We start from the raw sequence: 20,264 nt of genomic DNA, 5'->3' as shown, positions 1-20,264 counted from the left end.
TCTCCAACACAACAGACCCCATCGGTACCCAACCATACCGGGCTTTCCACCTCCAAGGTAGTGGGACCATGCGGTACTGTGGGTACCGCACCAGCAAAAGACCATAAGTGGGCTAATTCAGATAAGGGCAGCAAAGGGAAAGCAAAACCCTCTGCCTCGGTACCATCAGAGCTGATGAGGCTCTCAGCACTGAGCAGTTTGACAGCACTGCAAGCTATGGTGCCACCTTCTGCCTCCATGGCGCACAGAGTGCGATCCTCAGCACTGCACCACAACTGCATCCCAGACTTTGGTACCACCACCAAAGCCTTCATAGGTACCAATGCTCTTGGTATTGCAGCAATTCCTTTGACACAAGGATCTCCTGGTCTCTTCACCAGAATCTCCTCTTCCCAGTACCGACGTCACTCCAGCATGCTCGGTACCGAGCCATCTTACCGCACTGCCCAGATCTGCTCCTCTCTTTTCAAGTGATGAGGACAATTAGGATGAAGGGGAAATCTATACCGCCCATAACTCCTCGCCGCCTCATACTTCTGCCAGACCATGTCCATCACAACAAAGAGATTATCATCCAGATCTCAAACTCAGAGCTAGTACAGATGCCCATGGATGCCATGACCCATGACTTTCCCACCCATGGGGCCTTACTGGGAACCATGGGCAGCATACCGAACACAACACCACAAGCCTTCCAGTCCACCCAGGGTGAGGTCAAGACATTCCCTTTCACCCTCTGTACCAGGACCCTCCAAACCTCCAGAAATGGTGGCTGAGGAACTGGAGGAGGCTTCAGAGCATGTAGCTGCACTAGCAGCCAACTTTCTCATTTTCTTCCCCAGATGAAAGCATCATGCCCCCACCTCCCACCTGTGGGATGATTTTCAACTATTTCAGGAGCTCTTTAAAAGAGTGCCAGATTCCTGGGGCATTCCACTAGAGGAGGTGCCTGACTCCTAGCATAAGCTGCTGGGCATACTACACACATCAACTTCTTCCAGAATTGCCATAACAATCAATGACTCCCTCATGAACCCAGCCAAAACCATCTGGCAGACCCCGCCAACAGTCCCATCCACCTGCAAGAGGGCAGATAAAAAGTATTATGCCCTGTCTAAGAGAATGGAATTCCTTTTTTCGCACCACACACCAAACTCTCTGATGGTGGAAGCAGTGAATGAATGGGGCAGAAAACACCATTCCAGAGCCACCCTGTACTACAGGGACTGGAAGAGACTAGACCTTTTTGGTTGTAAAGCCTATCAATCGGCAACCCTACAATTTAGGATCACCAACTGTGAGGCTTTAATGGCCAAGTACAATTATACAAACTACCCAAAACTATTGGATTTTATTGAGTTTCTGCCTGAAGAAGAAAAGGAACAATTCAGAGCGACCATTTCAGAGGGCCATCTTGTCATTCAAACAGCCTTGCAAGTATCACTGGACTCGGAAGACACAGCGGCATGTTCCATCAGTCCAGCCATAGTCATGCAATGTGCACCTGGCGCCACCTTTCTGGGTTTCCCAAAGAGGTACAATCAATGGTCAAGGTTCTCCCATTTGAAAGCCCCAAGGTATTTGCATCCAAAACCAATGAATCCCTTCACATGTTGAAGGACTCCAGAGCAACACTGAAATCCTTGGGCATATACATGCCTAAGAATAAGAAAAAACAGGACAAGTATGGCTCAGCAGAAAGATTCCGATCTGTGCCTTATGCACAACCTCAGAGACTGAAGAAGAGACCTGAAAGATGACAACAGTCCCTGTACCAGTCTTTGACATCCCAGCAAATACTTCAAGACAACAATTTTGGTTGAGGGCCCGAAATACCCACGATTTCACGTGCTGGAAACACCCACTATCTCCCATACATTTATTCAGAGATTGTCTGACCCCATTCCATCCAGTTTGACAGACCATCACGTCAGACAGATGGGTATTAGAGATCATCGAGACTGGCTATTCCATCCCATTTACCTCTATTCCCCCTCCCGCCCACCCACACACCCTCAATCTCTGTTCATCTTCAGGTACTCCTCTCATGAACATCTACTGTGACAGGACATAAACCATCTCATACACCTAGGTGCAGTAGAATTAGTGCCAACACAACACAGAGGGAGGGAATTTTACTCACATTACTTTTTAATCTAGAAAAAAATGGAAAGATGGAGGCCCATTCTTGACTTAAGGAAACTCAACAAATTCATGAAGACCCAACACTTTAGGATGGTCACATTAGCAAGCATAATTCCAGCACTGGAAAGAGGAGACTGGTTCTCTGCCCTTGACCTCCAGGATGCATATTTTCATATAACAATACATCTCTCACACAGGAGGTTCCTCAGGTTTGTTCTAGGAGCCAGCCACTTTCAGTACAACATTCTGTCCTTTGGAATGTCCACGGCACCACGGGTATTTTTGAAAGTTCTCCTGGTGGGTGGCTCACCTATGCAGACAAGGGGTCATAATATTCCCCTATTTGGATGATTGTTTACTCAAAGCATTGACTCAACAAGGGGCACTAGAAGCTACTCAAAACACAGTAGTTCTTTTCACATGTCTAGGCCTACAAGTAAATGCACAGAAATCAGCATTCGCACCAGTGCAGAAACTGGAGTTCATCAGGGCCTACCTCAGCTCTCCGGAGGCTACAGCCTCACTGCCCCAACAACAATTCACGGGGTGGGGGGAACCGGGAGCCCTTATGGCACACTCCCCCATGCACAACATTCTTCAAAAATAAAGTTACCTTAAGACTGCATCCCAAGTTCTTACCTAAGGTTGCCTCTTCATTCCATCTTAATCAACCCATTCACCTCCCATCATTCTTCCCAAAACCCGATGGGAATAAAAGAGAAGCAGCACTTCACACCCTGAATGTCCGAAGGGTGCTAGCCTTTTACATCGAGAGAACAAAGACTTTCAGAAAGTCACCAAAATTGTCCTTTCCATCGCAGATTGATCAAAAGGAGATGCCATATCTAAACAGGGGTTGTCTAAATGGATTTCCAGATGCATTGACTTTTGTTATCACCAACAGCTACAGCCCCCTCCAGGGACTCTCATACACTCCATCAGAGCTTTGTCTGCATTGATAGCCTTCCTTAACAATATCCCCATTGTGAACATCTGCAAAACAGCAACCTGGGCGTCCTCCCATGCATTCACACAACTTTATGCCATAGAGCAGAATTCATCCTCAGATGCTTTATGTGGATTATGATTTTGTCATCTGTCACAACTGCAACTCTTCCACCGAGGGGCACTGCTCTACAGTCACCTAAAGTGGAGCATCCACAGGGATCCTCCAAGAAAAAGAAGAAAAGGTTACTTACCCTGTGCAGTAATTGAGGTTTTTTGAGATGGTTGTCCCTGTGGGTGTTCCACTATCCTCCCTCCTCTTCAGAGTTTTCACGCTGGATACTCTGAGATAGAGAAGAAACTGAGGGGGGGGTTGGTTGCACGGTGCTATGTAACCAATTGAGGTGGTGCAAGACGGGGACAACGCATGTGCAACCCAACCAGGCACTGCTACTATAAATCTGTGATTACAAGCACAGGGGTGCGGAATCACCTAAAATAGAGCACCGCACAGGGACAACCATCTTGAAGAGCCTCAGTTACGGCACAGGGTGAGTAACCTTCTCCTACAGTTATGCTCCTATAACAGGCTCTTGCCTCATCCATTTTCAGACCCTGCTGCTGCCTCAATGTCCCCTTTTCTGCAGCCAAACCAACCAATGCTTTTTGTTTGTTCTTCTCTTCTGTAGACTGGTTTATTAATATAAAATAAATGTGCAGTGGGGCACACTCCCAGTTTGGAGCACCTCCTTGCATCCATGCTTAATGTCACCAGTATCCTGAGCTGAAGCACCTCCTGCAGGCTGTCTGCCTCTCACGTGGTCTTCTGTGGCTCAGCCTTTCTGCCAAGTCACATAAAGTTCAACCCCCTTTTGGGGTAACTGAAACATCCAAGTGAAAATCCAAATAATTTTTCTGCTCCCTTAGGTTACTGAAGTTTTCTGCTTCCACTTACAAAGCCTAATCTCAGGGTTTCCTCCTACAGGAGACTACTGTGCTCCCTGTGGATCTCTTCCATCTGTTGTAGGCCCTAACTCAGCTCTCCCCTCACCCCCAGAAGCCTACTCTACCCCCTGTGGGTTTCTCTCCACAGAAGAGTCCTACCTCCTCTGCAGTGTCTCCCTAAATCTTGTCCCCTTTCTATGCCCTTCCTGAGCTCCTAATTCCCTCTAAAATATTTTGCTCCTTCTGCAAGTAGCTCCAGACATGCCTTTCCTTATGGCTGGTAGGGACAACTTCTTCCCCAGTCCTTCCTGACCCTGGATCCCCTCTGGGTTCCCAGCAGCTCTCTTCTCTTCACCCTTGTATCAAGCATTAGGTCCCAGCTCTGCCAGCCCACTCCAGACTCTGACCCTCTATGGAGAGATCAGAAGTCCTTGCTCTTGGGCTACCCTGTGATCCAGGTCACCCAACCCAACCACCATCCCAAACCATCCCCTGAGAGGCAAATTAGGGATAGGTGGGGCTGATCCCAATTTCCCTTTAAGGGCCAGCTCATTCTGTTATGGATCCCAAATTCATATTTAGGTACTTAAATCAGTAGTCATATTTTCAAAAGCACTGAGTACCCTACAACTTCCATTTTAGGACACTTTTTTTTTAGGAAATTGTGTGATACAGAAGTTACTAGAAACCAGGACACTGATGTTTTGTTTTTTGATTCTGGTGCTGGCTTGAAGTGTGATCTTAGGCAAATCACTTAATATCTTTGTGTGTCAATTCATCGTCCTGTAAAATGGTTATAACAATAGTGACCTCAAAAGCATGCTGTGATGATTAACTAATATTTATAAAGTGCTTTGAACTCATTGCTTAAAAGGGGCTATGTAAGCTCAAAGAGTAGTATTATGTATTATATTTAACTTGGCTAGTCACCAAAGACAGGCAAGAGGGAACATTGTATGGTTAACATCATAGCCAAAGGACGTTACTGCAATTTTAATACTAGGTATGGTCCCAGGTCTTGCTGTCAGTCTTGAATTCGTGGCCTTTTGGCCCAGAGGCAAAAGTACTATTAACCGAGACATACAGGCAGTGGACAATCAACAACTTAAAACAATTATCTAACTTGTTTTTCTCTTTTTTGTTTAGGTGCTCACCTGCTAGAGGTTATCGTCTGCCAACAAGTGCCTTAATTAACCTATCTCATGGTAGTCGGTCCGAAACAGGAAATCAGAAATTGACAGCCATAGTGAAACCACAACCAGCTGTGAATCATTACAACTCATGCCCATCTGAGTCGTCGTCTGTATGCTCACAAAAAGTGCATCTAGGAGGTCTCAACCATTCTCCTCGTTCCCTTTTTGTTCCTACTCGAGTAAGATCTTTCTCTTTAGTTTATATACAATCCTTTTTCAACAGAAATGGAGTTAGTACTGTTGTTGGGTCTTCATTGATACTGATAGAATTCTGTATTTTTCATGGTTATGTTTAGACAGAGTTTAGTGACTCAGTAATATATTGAGCCTTTTACACTAATTCACTAACACACTAATTCAGATCCATCCAAAATTCAAATGGCCCAAAACCTTGGTCCCTCTGACAGCAGTTTGATGGCCTTTGTGAAAGAAGTTGGTAGCTTCAGTCCAGTTACTAGTGGGCAAGTGTCTAAAGTAGACTTTCTATTAGCAACCTTGGCAGAAAGACAACTATCTTCTTTTTTCCCACCCCCATCAATAGTGATTGTTCCTCTGGATCAGGATTGTATCCCTGCTGAGAATAAATAGAAGACTTAATTTTCCTGTGCTATCTATTTTGTAACTTGGTGAGAATTCAGTTCATTTTGGAAATATAATACACAAGAAAAATGGCTTGAATAAGACTGAGTTGTCATAGGCCTAATTTAACTATTTTATCTTAATGAGCAGTTTCTTTAAAGAACAATGAGAGTTTGAGGGATGATTTCTTGTTTAAGAATTTTCTCATAATGTAAATCTGTGGAAGAAAAATCATTCTACAAAATAACTTAGAAACAATTAAACACCTCTTACCTACTTTTTTAAATCGATGATTTAGCAACTGAATGGAAGACAGCATTACAATCTCAGGGCTGAAAATCAGGGCAATTCCATTTCACTACAGAAAGGATCATTTTTGGGCAGCAATCAGAAACAAAAAGTAAGTGTTATGATTTGTTATTGGGTATTAAAAAATCCATATTCCGTTTAAGTACAGATGGATTTAAACCTTTTGAAAACATTGGTGCAAATATCACTCACAATCAAACGGAAAATTAAACTGGTTGTTGTTTAGCAAAGTATACTTGCCAAAAGGAAGTTATACACTATCCTGATCATCACAGTATAAAAAAATAATGGATTCAAATGAATACACAGTAAGAGTTAAGCTGTTGCTGTGAGTATGGCTGGATTTCCAGCTTGCTTGTTAGTATTTGTAATGGCTCACTATTTACAGTTGTGTCCTTTTGCCGTGGCTTTACAGATTTTTAGCACTGCCAGACTACCCATGTCAAACACAGGTGTTTTGTAATCCAGATTCAGACTGAGGCAGCCTTTAATGAGTCTGTAAGGAAGTGAGTGTATTAACCCATTTCAGTATGGATTGATTTAAAACAAGGCAATTTAAATCATTATTTATATCATCAAGTGGAAAGCCTTGAATTAAATCAATTTTAATTAACTTTTCCATTTGTACTTCAGCTATTTTCTAAAGAAAGGTGCATTATCATTGATATAACCATTAAAATGTGTTTATTTACAATTAAATAGAGCATTTTTGCTAGATTTGGTCATCTTTGTGCTACACTATCTGTATTCATTTATTTAAGCAATTATATAGCTTAATATTTTCAGATTTTTATTGTACATTTTAAGTAAGAAAATGGTGAAAGATATTTTGCTTATTTACTAGATAATTCACTTTTTGCTAATTTGTGTCAAGCTGGATTAGAATGGTAACTGGAATTTAATTAAACATGCAAAACAGCATATAAAATTTATTTTTTTTAAACAAAACCTTAACTTTTTTGATCCATAAACTTCTCTTTTTGAAACATGTTTCACTTTTCCAACTAAATGATTTATTAAGCAGAGGGAGTAATTGTAGTCAGTGAATTAAACTGACTGTTTCAGGTCACCCTGGGAAAATTTTCAAATAAATCTAAGTGAAAGTGGCTGGAGCTTAAGTTCCTACTTACTTAAGTCTCCTGAAAATGAGACAGTCTCCTAAGTAACTTAAGCTGAACTATTTTGCCACATGTATAAAGCTTGACCTCAAGAGTTAGCATTTTTCCCCTGATTCTTTCTTTATATAGAAAAAGCATTTAACTCAAAGTTTTTGATAGAGGCTCATTGATTCAGAATATTTATTTTTATTTAAATGATTTCAGAGATTATAGTAAGTTTAAGCCTTGACATATTTTATATTTAAATCAGATTGCATTTAAACAGGTTTATTTTTAAAAAGAAAAATGCAGTATAATTTAAATGACAAAATTAAAAAAAACTTATTTAAATAAAAAAAAAATTAAAAACATATCCAAAAGAATCATTGATTTATTTATTTTTACGCACCTTCCCATTCAGGCCATAAGATCCTCTTAATTGTTGTTTACATATTTGAGCCCCATTCCTACACAAATGCATGCATAACTTTACTCAAGTGAATAGACCTGTTGGATGAGGGTTTGCAAGATCAGTGCCTTAGCAATGAAACAGATGATAGCCTGGGAACATGCATGCCTTGGAAGAAAACTTGAAATGCATTTTGTTATACTCTTTCATTTTAGTAATATTTAGCGGTTACTGTTGAAGGGAAAACATCAAAACAAACTATTCCCATTTTAACATTTTAGGGAAACACTTAGGGAAAGTCATAGTATAAATATTTGTGGCCTAGTTTTCAGAAGTTACAAACACCTTCAAATTCTTTTTGAAGTCATTGGGAAGGGCAATTGCTCAGCACTTTTGAAAATCAAACCTTAAGAATTAATTTGTATCTCTATTGATGCAAAAGTTGTACTTATAGGTTTTTAAAAAAAATATTTTGCCAGGCTCAGAGTAAACAAGATGATGAATTTTGCAGCATTTGGCAATCACTGCAAGGGTCTGGAAAATCTCAACATGTTCAACAAAATATGAATGAAAAGGTTAGTATATAACTGACATTGTGAGTAACATTTTCACTGAAGTTCCTTCTGTTTAGAGAGAAAATATTGATTTATGGGTATATGTTATGTATGGACAACGTAAAATATAGAATTATCTCTTCATTTTCATTGAATTCATCATAAGATTAAACATTTTTAGGCTAATATCAAAGATCAGACTAGCTAGTTTTGTGTAATATGATAAAACTTTATTAAAAATTGTGGAAAGAGGTGATGACCTGTTGTAAAGATTGTAAATGATTGTGTGTCTGTCTTCTGGTTAATATTAAATGTGTGAATATTTCAATTCCTAGGGTGCAATCCTACCTCAAGAAACAAAGCCAGGAACTGGCAACCAGTTATACAAACCAGGCTTCAATGAGAGTACCCTTAAAGGCCAGCAAAGAAAACAGGAGCCATTTAAAAAGTGTAAGTACTATAATTAGAAGTCTAGTTTTGAAAAACCTGTCTTGTGTTTGATTGTTTATAGAAATATCTGCAGAGTTTCTTTGCCATCAACATTTTATAAACAAATGGTTTTACTGTGTATATTTTGGTCAAATCCTGGTCCCACTGAGCCCAAATGGACCAGGATTGGCTGTTTTTAAGCATATCTGACCTCTCTACAAATTGACCCTGCAGTCTTTAATCAAGCAATTGGCCCACATTATCAAACTTACAGAGGATGTTTTTGCATGTACAACCTTTGGAAGCAAAAGTAAACATGTTTACTAGACACGAGTAAAGCTACATAAGCATTATCACATACATTTAATGTTTGCTTCTTTTATCCTGTCAAGAAAAGTGCATAGGAACAGTGAAGTCAGAGTTAACAAATGTTTGATACATAATCTCAAATTTAATTCTGATTTAATCTAACTGGGGACATATAATGGTTTCTGGAGTCAATTTGATTTATTTTAATATCTTTTAAAAGCAGTAAAAAAGAATAAATGGTCCTTTGCGCAGCTGATACTGTGAACTAATTTATTTGTAGTTAAAGAAGATTCTAAAGTTCCAAGAAATGAAGGTCAGACACACAAAATATCAAATAAACAGGTATATTTCCTCTTATATTGAGAACATGTATTCCAATAATTATTTAATTGTTTTTATTACTATTTTCTAGTTCGTCATTTTACAAATTTTCTCCATTGAGCAGCTCAGTGAATTCTGCTGCCAGCGACCAGAAGGTTCTTGTATTTGTGGCAGTTTTTATCCTTTAGAAATTTTATATAACGTACCATTGTTCTTGGAGCCTTTACAGGCAGAAAATGAGAGAGGTGATGCTTCTGTCAGACATGATACATATTATGACATGTCATTCCAAGACTGATGCTAGGAAGCATGTCAGAAGTTTTTTTTAATCTCTTCCATTGTTTTCATTATTCTGCAGTTTTTCTAGCTTTGCATGTTTAAAGCTGATACTATAATTGCAAAACATAGATGTTATCATGGACTTTCCATTAGGGTGTAGTCCATTCAGATACAAGAATGATAGCTTGTGAAATACAATTTGCAGATTATTTTCAGCTGATCTACATTTTAACTGTGAGGTGTTAGTGTGTAATAATCAATATTGCAATTTCTTTCAGAATTTTGCAGGAGCAAATAAATATAATGTTAAGCTTTTGAAGAGGAATGAAAGTCCAAGTGTGCCTGTAATTCAGAAGGCTTCAGTTGATGAGTCCTGTATAGCTGGGAAGGTAAAAGTTGGCTCATTAAATGTGAGCATGCTTCTGACTAGTTTGGCCCTTTAAATGCTTAGAGGGGTCGGCAACCTTTCAGAAGTGGTGTGCCGAGTCTTCATTTATTCACTCTAATTTAAGGTTTCGCGTGCCAGTAATACATTTTAATGTTTTTAGAAGGTCTTTCTATAAGTCTATAATATATAACTAAACTATTGTTGTATGTAAAGTAAATAAGGTTTTAAAAATGTTTAAGCTTCATTTGAAATTAAATTAAAATGCAGAGCCCCCGGACCGGTGGCCAGGACCCGGGTAGTGTGAGTGCCACTGAAAATCAGCTCGCATGCCGCCTTCAGCACGCGTGCCATAGGTTGCCTACCCCTGGCTTAGATACTTTCAACATGGAAGTCACTCTATGCCCACAGTCCCCATTGACTTGAATGGAGTTCCACATATAGAGAGCCGCATTAGGATCAGACACTGACAAAACTAAATAGCCCAAAGTAGACTTAATCTTTCTTTAAACCAGCTCTTTCTGGTCAGGGCATTTATTATTTTAAATGCAAAGTTTTACATTCATTTTTTAGTATCTTCTTACCTCTGTTCCTTAGAAGGACTCTGAACTTGAAAACCTTCTAGCATCTTTGAAAATCTCCAAAGAAAATGAAGTGCAATCATCTTATCCCAAGGAAGAAAGAGTCACCAATGAAGAACATCTGTCTCCACAGTCTTTTGCTATGGTTTGTGTATTGTGGGAGCCATTGGGTGACAATTTAGCATTGTTTTGTTAGCTTCTTATACTTCTGTTTACAAACAAAACTTATTACTTTATTAAACATAATGATATTTAATTAAAAAACAACAACAAAAACCTATTAACTTTTCTTAAAGCAAATAACATATATAGTTAATAGTAAAATATTACTTTTCAGGGAAATCAAAAGTTGCAATTTTTGTTACCATTATGCAGTGTTATTTTATTCACTTTGAATAGTGCTATCTAAACTTCATTGGATTATTGAATATTTTCTTCTTTTGTAAAGAAAGGAACACAGATGCTCAAAGAAATTTTGAAGATTGATGGCTCTGACATAGAAACCAAGAATGAAATGAAGCCACTGATTAATGAAGTTCCTGCTTCCTCTGCTAGGCAGGATTCCCATGGGGCTGCCATGCAGCATAGACAAACAAAAAAAATGGGTATGTACAGATACCAGCTAATCCTCGACAAAATAGGCAAAAGAGCCTTATGTTAACTTATCTCTACAATTAGTAAAAAGATTGCTACTGATACTGCTTTTCAGGATCAAACAGTAGAATTTTCCATATTTTCTATCCCGTTTTTACTGTTCAGCACTGGAAATCCCTACAATACCTAAGTAATCTCTTGAATGCATAGCATTAAAGTCAGACATTCTGAAAATACCAGGAATGTATTCAAATATACTTGCTTCTGTGTTGGTCTTTTAGAATTGTCTTTTTATTTTATATTTTTGCCTGATTCTATTTTTTTTCTTACTTTCTTTTTTATAGCTGCTTACATGAACAAGCCTCATGGTGTAGGAGGCCCTCATAATGCTCAGGCTTTGGAAACTGGAGGTCACCCTCTCCTTGGTCCACAGTCTGCGTTGTCTACCCCAGTATCTGAACTCTCTCGTATTTGTTCCCTGGTTGGAATGCCACAACCAGATTTCTCCTTCCTCAGAACACCACAGGTAAGGCTTGTTTTATAGGTAGAACTACAGGCCGGTGGAGTAAGCTGCACGCATGTAAATCATGCCCTTTGCTATGAATTTGTACTAATAATTAAAATCCCAGTGTAGATGAGACCTTAGTGCCTCTTGTTTGATTTGATTCATTTCCAAAAATAAAATACGAAACTTAAAACTATTGTATTAATTTACGTTAATCTGTCTCAATTTTTAGCTCTTCTGTTTGCTTGCATATAGTGATGACAGATGAACTTTCATGAAAAAAATCTATTTTATGTTATTTTCTTAGACCATGACAGTTTGTCAAGTAAAATTATCCAATGGCTTATTAGTACATGGACCTCAGTGTCACTCTGAAAATGAAGCCAAGGAGAGAGCTGCATTTTTTGCATTACAACGATTGGTGAGAACGGTATACTATATAACACCTAGTATCCTTGTCTTGTTTTATTGCATTGAGCCTGTTATAATAAATTATTCTCTCTTAACTAGAGCTCTTTAGGAGTGAACTTTTCTTTGCCGCCACCTCCACCGGTGTTTCCAAATTATCAGTCGATGGGAGCTCCTGTACCACCTGGATCCATTCCTCCAGTCTTCACCCAGCCCACTGGTAAGTTTTTGACTAATACACTTTTTTCAAATAATTGAAAACTTGACTGTAACTCTAATAGGATTTTGTGAACATGGGTGACTTCTAGAGAACACCATTTTAGGTAGATGTACTTCTGAACCTCCTTGAAAATGGAAATTCGTGAACCTCCTCTCATGGACACACGAAATAAAAACAAAGAATTCCACACCTTAACAATTGTTCAGTTGTTCTTCTCAGGACATATGTCAATGTGCTATCTATTGGTTTTTCTCCTGAATACAATGAGAAGCAGTCTAGAACTGTTGGTCCTGGTCAGCAAGAGGGAAGACACATCTACTTCTAAGACCTGCCAGAAAGCTCTGCTTTTGTGATTTCCCCTCCATATCGTCTCAACAGTTTTCTAGTATTTTCTCCTATAGCTAACAATCATCTGTGAATTGGCAAATCAAGGCACTCTTTGTCAAATTTTTTGGAACCAGCTCTCCTGAGTCTTTTCAGTACTTCCCTGAGACACTATGTAGGAAGCCTGCCACCCTTTGCCAAGCAGTGTCGTGATATAACACCCCAAGAAAGCCTGCTGAAAATTCCCATGGTACCATTAATGCTCTGCTATTTTTGTAGAATGCAAGAAGGGTTGTGACAGTAGTGACCAGCAATTAGGCAGCTAGTAATAGTGTAGAATTCAAGGTCCCCATGCAGGCACTGCTCCCCCACTTCTCCTCAGTCTTTGCATTGTTGACTGGATCCAGAGAGAGTGCATTCTGTCCTCCTCAGTTGTAAAACAGGGCCTTTGTGGTGAAAGAAGCAAAGTGAAAAAATATCCTTGAGATACTCTGGGTTTGGAGAACTCCCCACCCTCCTAAAAGGAAATAATAGAAACTAAAAGTTATTTGTTGTTTTTCACAGCTAATATGATGCCTCCATCATCTCACATGTTTGGTCCAATGCCATGGAGAGCTCCAGTGCCTATTCATGGCAAATCTTACTATCCCGGTTCATATCCTGGGAACATGTCTCTTGCAGGAACTGTACCAGTTGGTACTCACAACCAGTTTATTCCTCTACAGGTAAGCATGACAGGAATTGTCTTGAGATCATATTTTTATAAAAGATGTTAAAAGTATTTATATACATGCTGAAAGTCCATGCTATCACATGGATGTAACTTGTAAAGTCAAGTGTATACATAAGTTGAAAATGGCCGAGAACTTAAAAACTTGTCCGTATCAGACCCTGAATGCCAGTGATGTTTTGACGTGGTGATATTCTGAACAAAGAGAGCTCGCAACCATGCTTGTAGCTGTTTCCATCTCTTCACACTGACTCCACAGATATTCTAGGCTTCAGGGTGACAATCCTATGATCTTATAATAGAGATACGATAGCTGCAAAGACACTCCTATGATACATTGTTTAGTTTTAGAAAATTATTAAACTGTTCTATATGCATTTTTATAGTGGTATATTTGCAGTTTTGTGAGACTACATTCTTTTAATAATACTTATTTGATTTAAAGGTAATTAAAAAAAGGGCTGCTAGCAAGAAAAATTTCGAGTTCAAAGAATTCCAGAGCTCCCTTCAAGCTGGACCACTAAAGAATGAACAGCTAATGTATTCTGAAACCAACAAGCTCATTCAACAAGATACTTCAGCTCCTTTAAAATCTCCTCAAGCTGTTCAGTCTGCTGTTTCTTTTCAAGACAACGTAGCTACTCCAGGCGTTCCTCATAACAAATCAACACCAAACATTTCTAGCAAACGAAAGCCAAGAAAACTGGCTGTCAACTTTGGTGCACCAAAATCTTCAGAATAAATACTGTAGCTAGATTGATTTTATCTTTCCTCTTCCCCCAGTGTTTTTCATATAAATTTAGGATTTTTAAGGAGATATATATATATCCTTAAAAAAATCATAGTGCTATTTAGAAAAATCAACCATTTTAAGTATGATTTTATTTTTCCTCTTATCCCAGTGTTTATAATCTCCTTTAAAAAATCATAAAGCATTATTTTAAAAAAATAAGTATAATAAAGAGTGAAAGACATTTCAGTTTCTAGGCTTTTCCAGGCTGTTGATAAATACTTATAAAAACTTTGTTAAAATTTGATTAAAGATCTTAACTTAAACTGATAAAAGCCAGAAAATCCTGAATTAAGGTCACCACACGATCCATTGGTGCCTAGGTCTCTGAATAGTGGCTTACATTCTATAGCGGGTGAGCAGCAATAATATTAGAGTGGGACTCCTAATTCAGAATTGCCTTGCTTTTGCGGTAGGATATGGGGCAGTAATAAGTCAGGCACGGAATATTGCTTAATACGATCTTTTGTATTTTAACTCCTTTTTTATAAAATAGAGAAGGCTTTTATTTACCTGTAAATTTCATATTTATTGGGTCTCTAGGTCCTCCTGATCTGAAAGAGTGGAATAGAACTTAACTGTGGTGGCACTGCCAGATTTGCTGTCACTACATTCATTTCTAGGTTTCATACCAAACGGTAGCAGTTCTAAAACTCTCAGAAGTTAGACATCATTACATATCTAGAATTATTGTTACAGGATGAATTTTACAAAATGGCAAAGTAGATGGGTTGCTGACAGAGACAACTGGCTTATAGAATACAGCAAATGCAAATTGACTTGCAAACAAAAGTTCTCACTTCAAATTATATTAATAAAGTTGCTAGTTATGATTCATTTTAAAATCTGACTCCATTTCACTTTACTAGTTAATCAACATAGATATCCACTACATATCCACATGCACTTCTTCATGGACTCCAAAAGCCACAAAAATCCTGACTTTTTCTAAATTATAAAATGAGTAGAGTGCAAAGGTATTTGTGTGTATATATAGCATGTTAATTATCACTTTATATCTAAAAGAAGAAAAAAACTGAAAGAACCCTGTACTACCTTATGATCCATGCAATTCTCATTCATCATAAATGAAAATTGTATGGATCCAAAGCAAAACTTGGTCTGATGTCTCTTCTCATTTGGCGCACTCTGTAGATGTTGGCTGGGTCTGCACCACCATTTTTACCTTATTCTTGTCTGTCCTGGTGAAAATACTTTTCCGCAAAACCCTAGAAGGATTAGTGATATGTCAGACTTTAATCAGTGATTCAATACAGTGTCTCTAAGCAGACTTCATGCAGCACATGCAAGTTTGCAGAATTTTCCTCGGTTTCTTATCTTGCTATTTTGCCATGGTAACATAGCTTCACTTTCCTATGGTAGTGTCCAATTTCATCTCACAGATGTTTCTCTTGCTAAGGTTTTTGATTCATTTTCCCAAAACTGTTTTTGTCTCCTCTCTGCTGTCCTGCCTTTCAGGGGTCTTTGATAGCTATTGCTATTTCTATCCTTCCCATAGACAGTGTGTTCTCTCAGAAATTTTATTTGGTCGTTTTTGGCCAGATACTTGTCTTCTGGACCTCTGATACTCCAATCCTTTTATAGTAGTCTGTACATAATCATAAAACTCTTCTGGTTAATCTGGATTGACTGTACCACAGAGATGACAGACTCTGTATGTGGATCCAGTATATTTAAACTCTGATTCCAGAAATCATGTAGTTTCAGGATTATTTTTATGTCGTGCCTTGTTAGTCATTCAAAATCCTTGCACATCTCCAGGCTAGAATAGCAACCTTCAGGTGTTTACACTGATTAACTTTTGTACAACTTTTTTTAAGGAGATAGTGTCTCTCTCAATAGCAGCTAGCTCCTACTTAGTCTCAAAGGTTCATCTGTATTCTGCTGTGTTGTGTGCTTTTCCTTAAATCTAATGCTTTCCAATGTGAGTTCATTCTTCACAGTGTGAATTTTAAGATCTTTAATTATTAAATTGATTGAAACAATTTCTTGTTTAATTTAGATTTATAGGGTTCAAAATCCTGTTTCTCAGCGGCGACATCTATCAAAATATATTAACTCTGTCGTATTTATAGAGATTTGCCTTTTAGAGGGTCTTAAGGAGCATTCCATTAAGTTGACCTTCACAATGTATCTCATCAACATCATTAGGGATTATGTTGGCATGATACTGATGCTAGCATAAATATTTTTAAAATGTTGCTTTTCCTAACTAGATTTCCAGACTCTTTTTCCTAGTCTCTTGTACTATTATTTGATCTCCAGGGCGCGATCTTTTGAGAAGCTTCCATTATGGAGAAAACTGGATTACGTTCTGCTAGCACACCTACAAACCTTCCTAAGAGATTCTAATCTCCATAAAACCTTGTTTTTCAGTGTTATCCCCAAGATTACGTGGCTAGTAGATGCTGGGTGTGGGTACTAGAGTCACTGCTGAAATACTGAATTACATAGTTTATAATGTCCTCTTGTATCTAGATAGCCAGATATGCAGATATGTAAAGAATGATTTGTGAAGGAGACTATGTCAATGCCAGTATAAATAAACCATTTGTTTTCTCATGAAATAGTTACTTCTTTCAAACCAGGAGCTGAATTTTTTCCCAGTGCCACTGAAACTGCCATACTAAATTTCTATACATAAGTTAAATATTTGATTCTGTATCTGCTGTGTATTGTATTAGTCCCTATTTCCTAGTTACCCTTCCTGTCCATTTTATCTGTATTTATGGGTTCTGTAATGTCCAGAACCTGGTGCCCAATCAACTTACTTTAGCATTCACATGTTCTGTTACATGTGATATGTACATTGTCCTAAGCCGTATCATTTATTATTTCAGCTCTTTTGTTTTATATTCTATGTCAACTCTGTAATTATGTTTAATTCATACAGGTATAACTTTAAACATTCATTTTTCTCATAGATATAAAGTATTTTGTAAGTACTGGAATTTTTCATTAGATCTTATACAGAGCAGTATTTTATTAAAAATCCAGAAGGGAAGACTTTTATGTGTGCATTTTTGTAGTTTGATTTTTTTAAAATAACTTTTCATTGTTTATCTGCCAAGTGAAATGTTTTCAATTTGCATATGAATGGAAATGGAATGTATTTTTTTGTCCTGTTTAGTGTTAAATTGCGCATTTGCAGATTTCTAGCATGTAGTTGCATAAAGGACTGTGCAAACATATTTTAAAATATGAACATAAGATACACTGAAGGATAAAAATTATTCATAAGAGTTAAATGCTATACAGAATTTTAATTCAACAGAATAATTTTATAAACCTGATTGTTGTCTGCGTCTGCTTGGATTAAATATTGAAACTAGAAACATTATTTATCTTAAGTGTTTTATATTCAAGTGCCTATTATTTGGGAACAACCCTGCCCTTAATCCAAAGTTTCAGAGTTGGGTTAAACTTGTTAAAAACCCAATTGCTCTGATTCCAAAAAGCAGCAAGCTTCCATTTTACTGGAGCGGTTTCTTGATGTCCCACCACCAGTCATTTAGGAGAGCAAAGCATGAATTTTCAATGATGATTGCTAGTCAGTTATAGATGAAACACCTTCAACTGGCTATTGAGGATCTGCTAACGTTGCTTGGGCTTCTGCTGCTAGTTAAGAGCAGCAGTCAAAAGATAACACTTGATTCTGTAGTGGGAGAGCATAGTACCAGGGACCCCACATGAGCTGCTGTAACCCTGTAAAGCCTAGAGGTGACTGAAAGGCCATGAGGAGCCCAACAGCCAAGAAGGAGAAGTTAAAGGTTTTTTCCAAGGAATACAGTATATGATCTCTTGACAATAAGGCACATGGAAAAGTAAATATCAGTGACGTGACATTCTGGTATGAAGCCATTTCCCATACTCGGACCAGAGAGCTCTGCAGATGTTTTCCAGTCAGAACAATATAGTAATATTCCCCTCATCTGTCAGGCAAAACCTTGAACAAAGTAGAATGACAGAATATGCACTCAAGATACAAATTGAGATGCATGTAAACTCCTTAAAGAAAGAAACATATAGTTGTTTTGTTCTTTGAATAAATAACAAGTTGCTACATAAAATGATCAGTGTCACAAACCTCAATATTTTAAAATTTTTAAACTTTAAAAGTCTTAAAAGGCAATTGCATTATTTTTTTTCATTCTTATTTTGCAGGGGGAGGGGGAGAATCCTCTCCTTTGAGTGCTTTGTCCATGTGTATTTCATTTGTAGTACATGTGCCCCGGCATCAAGTTTGAATTCATTTAGCCATTAGTGTCCATTAGAGCTGCGCCTCTGTCCTGGTGTCCCAACCCAAGCGCATAAGGGTGTGGAGTGGGCCCAACTGTCCCTAAGTTCCATTTTGCTGCTTATGAATGCAAGTAGATCAGGAGGTGGCAGCACACTGCCTCTGATGAATCTGCAACCCTAGGCAGCTGCCCAAAAATCTGCCCTCCCTTAGGCACCTGCCTAGTTCATCTATAGCTAAAGCAGCCCCCATCCAGAAGAGAGTTCTTGGGAGTCACCAAAAATGAACAGTTGTAAAGTAACTACATTAATGTTGGAAGGGAAATAGGGTGAAGTGTGCTTTAATTGGGGTTATCATATGTCTGTGAGAGATGGGTTCTGTAGAGACAATAAAGAACACTAAGGAAGGAGTGATTAAGGAGAATGGAGAAAATAGAGAGGGGAAGTGGAGAAGCATTTAAGGGTTCTGTGTAAATCCTCCCCTTGTAACTCAAATGATCAGATGGTAATCTATACCTAAGGGTGTAAATGGAGAACATACCTTCTTTGGATTACAAGAGAAATAGTCCGAGTGTTCATGGGGAGAGTACAGGACCTGGGGCTTCAGCAAAAGCACAATTGTTTGGGGTCTGATTTATATGCTATTCTGATATTTTTGGATTTAAGGGAATGCAGGAGGGGAGAGGGAACTGGGGAGGTGGAGGGAAATTATTATAAGAAATACAAAAGTTTACAGCCAAAAGCCAAGCCATATTCAGGCACGCAAATGCAACATAATTAGAAACAAGAGAAAAATGGCCACACAAGGCTTCATGCCATCAAACAGCTAAAGAATCAGAGTTTCAAGTTTTTCAGCAAAGTGAAATAGTTATCAATGGTTCTTCCTTTTAAAGTAACGTCTTTGAATGTCAAAGGGCTAAATAATGACACTAAAAGGGGAAAAAAAACTGGCAGAACTAAAAAAAAACAAAACCCACAAAACACTCTCAGATTATTTTATTTCAAGAAACTCATTTTCTCAGGAGGGGCAAATTATTACCATGAAAGGCAATCGGTTTTCAGCAGACTCTCTTTGCTTCAGCCAAAGAAAAGAAAAGAGGAGTGGGCATATTTTCTAAACCTGAACTTTTTCAGATTAAAGATCAATTTAAGGATAAGGAGGGATGTTTCGTCTTAATGAAGGACACAATTGCTGGGTTATTAATAACAGTAGACCCTGTGTATGTTCCCAATCTAAAGCAAAAATATTTTTAATGACTCTCTTAAAAAAAAACTGCAACACTTTGGAGAAGGGGAAGTTAAACTTGAAGGAGACTTCAGTTGCACACGAATTCCTCACAGGGGCAGATCTGGTTTTTAAAAAAAAAAGGATATAAGAAGCAGGTGCAGCATTAATTTCTCTGTGCTAACAATTCAGTCTCTCAGCTGGACAGAAATGCACCCAGGGGAAAGAGATCATATTTTATTCACACCTTCCTCAGTTATATACTGGAATAGATTTTATTTTAGTCTCTGAATCCTTAATGAACCAAACAAGAGCTGCAGAACATTCGTGCACTGCTGGGAATAGTCTTTGATAGCTGGGATGAATCCCAAAATTCACTTTTTTGGAAAATGAATTGCTTGCTTCTCCAAGACAAAGATCAGGTTGCAGCAATGAGAGAGGACATTCTTTGGTACTTACAAATAAATGCATAGATTACAAGACCAGCAGGGACCATTGTGATCATCTCATCTGACATCCTGTATAACACAGGCCATAGAACTTCCCCAAAATAATTCCTAGAGCACATATTTTAGAAAAACATCCAATCTGGATTTTAAAATGGTCAGTGATGGAGAATTCATCATGACCATTAGTAAATTATTCCAATGATTGATTACTCTGTTAAAAATTTACATTTTATTTCCAGTCTGAATAGGTCTAGCTTCAAATTCCAGCTATTGGATCGTGTT

The 20,264-nt window shown here is 38.2% G+C and overlaps 1 protein-coding gene across 3 annotated transcripts in view; it reads left to right on the top strand.

The window, feature by feature from the left end:
* XRN1 (5'-3' exoribonuclease 1) overlaps positions 1-17,412 on the top strand; it is a 92,655-nt gene extending 75,243 nt beyond the window's left edge. The window contains exons 31-43 of one of the 3 annotated variants that reach the window (XM_045029387.1): positions 5,182-5,407; positions 6,106-6,207; positions 8,102-8,197; positions 8,512-8,626; positions 9,195-9,256; positions 9,793-9,903; positions 10,500-10,625; positions 10,929-11,085; positions 11,419-11,600; positions 11,887-12,000; positions 12,090-12,207; positions 13,096-13,256; positions 13,707-17,412. In XM_045029387.1, the coding sequence (XP_044885322.1) occupies positions 5,182-5,407; positions 6,106-6,207; positions 8,102-8,197; positions 8,512-8,626; positions 9,195-9,256; positions 9,793-9,903; positions 10,500-10,625; positions 10,929-11,085; positions 11,419-11,600; positions 11,887-12,000; positions 12,090-12,207; positions 13,096-13,256; positions 13,707-14,003 (1,867 nt within the window). In that variant the 3' untranslated portion in view covers positions 14,004-17,412. Of the gene's footprint in view, positions 1-5,181; positions 5,408-6,105; positions 6,208-8,101; positions 8,198-8,511; positions 8,627-9,194; positions 9,257-9,792; positions 9,904-10,496; positions 10,626-10,928; positions 11,086-11,418; positions 11,601-11,886; positions 12,001-12,089; positions 12,208-13,095; positions 13,257-13,706 lie in introns of all 3 variants that reach the window. The other 2 variants (XM_045029386.1, XM_045029388.1) reach the window with 2 other exon arrangements.
* Positions 17,413-20,264: the final 2,852 nt, after the last annotated feature.

This window comes from Mauremys mutica, chromosome 9 (genome assembly GCF_020497125.1).
Source record: "Mauremys mutica isolate MM-2020 ecotype Southern chromosome 9, ASM2049712v1, whole genome shotgun sequence".
Classification (NCBI taxonomy): domain Eukaryota; kingdom Metazoa; phylum Chordata; order Testudines; family Geoemydidae; genus Mauremys; species Mauremys mutica.
This window is presented reverse-complemented; position numbering and strand designations above follow the sequence as displayed.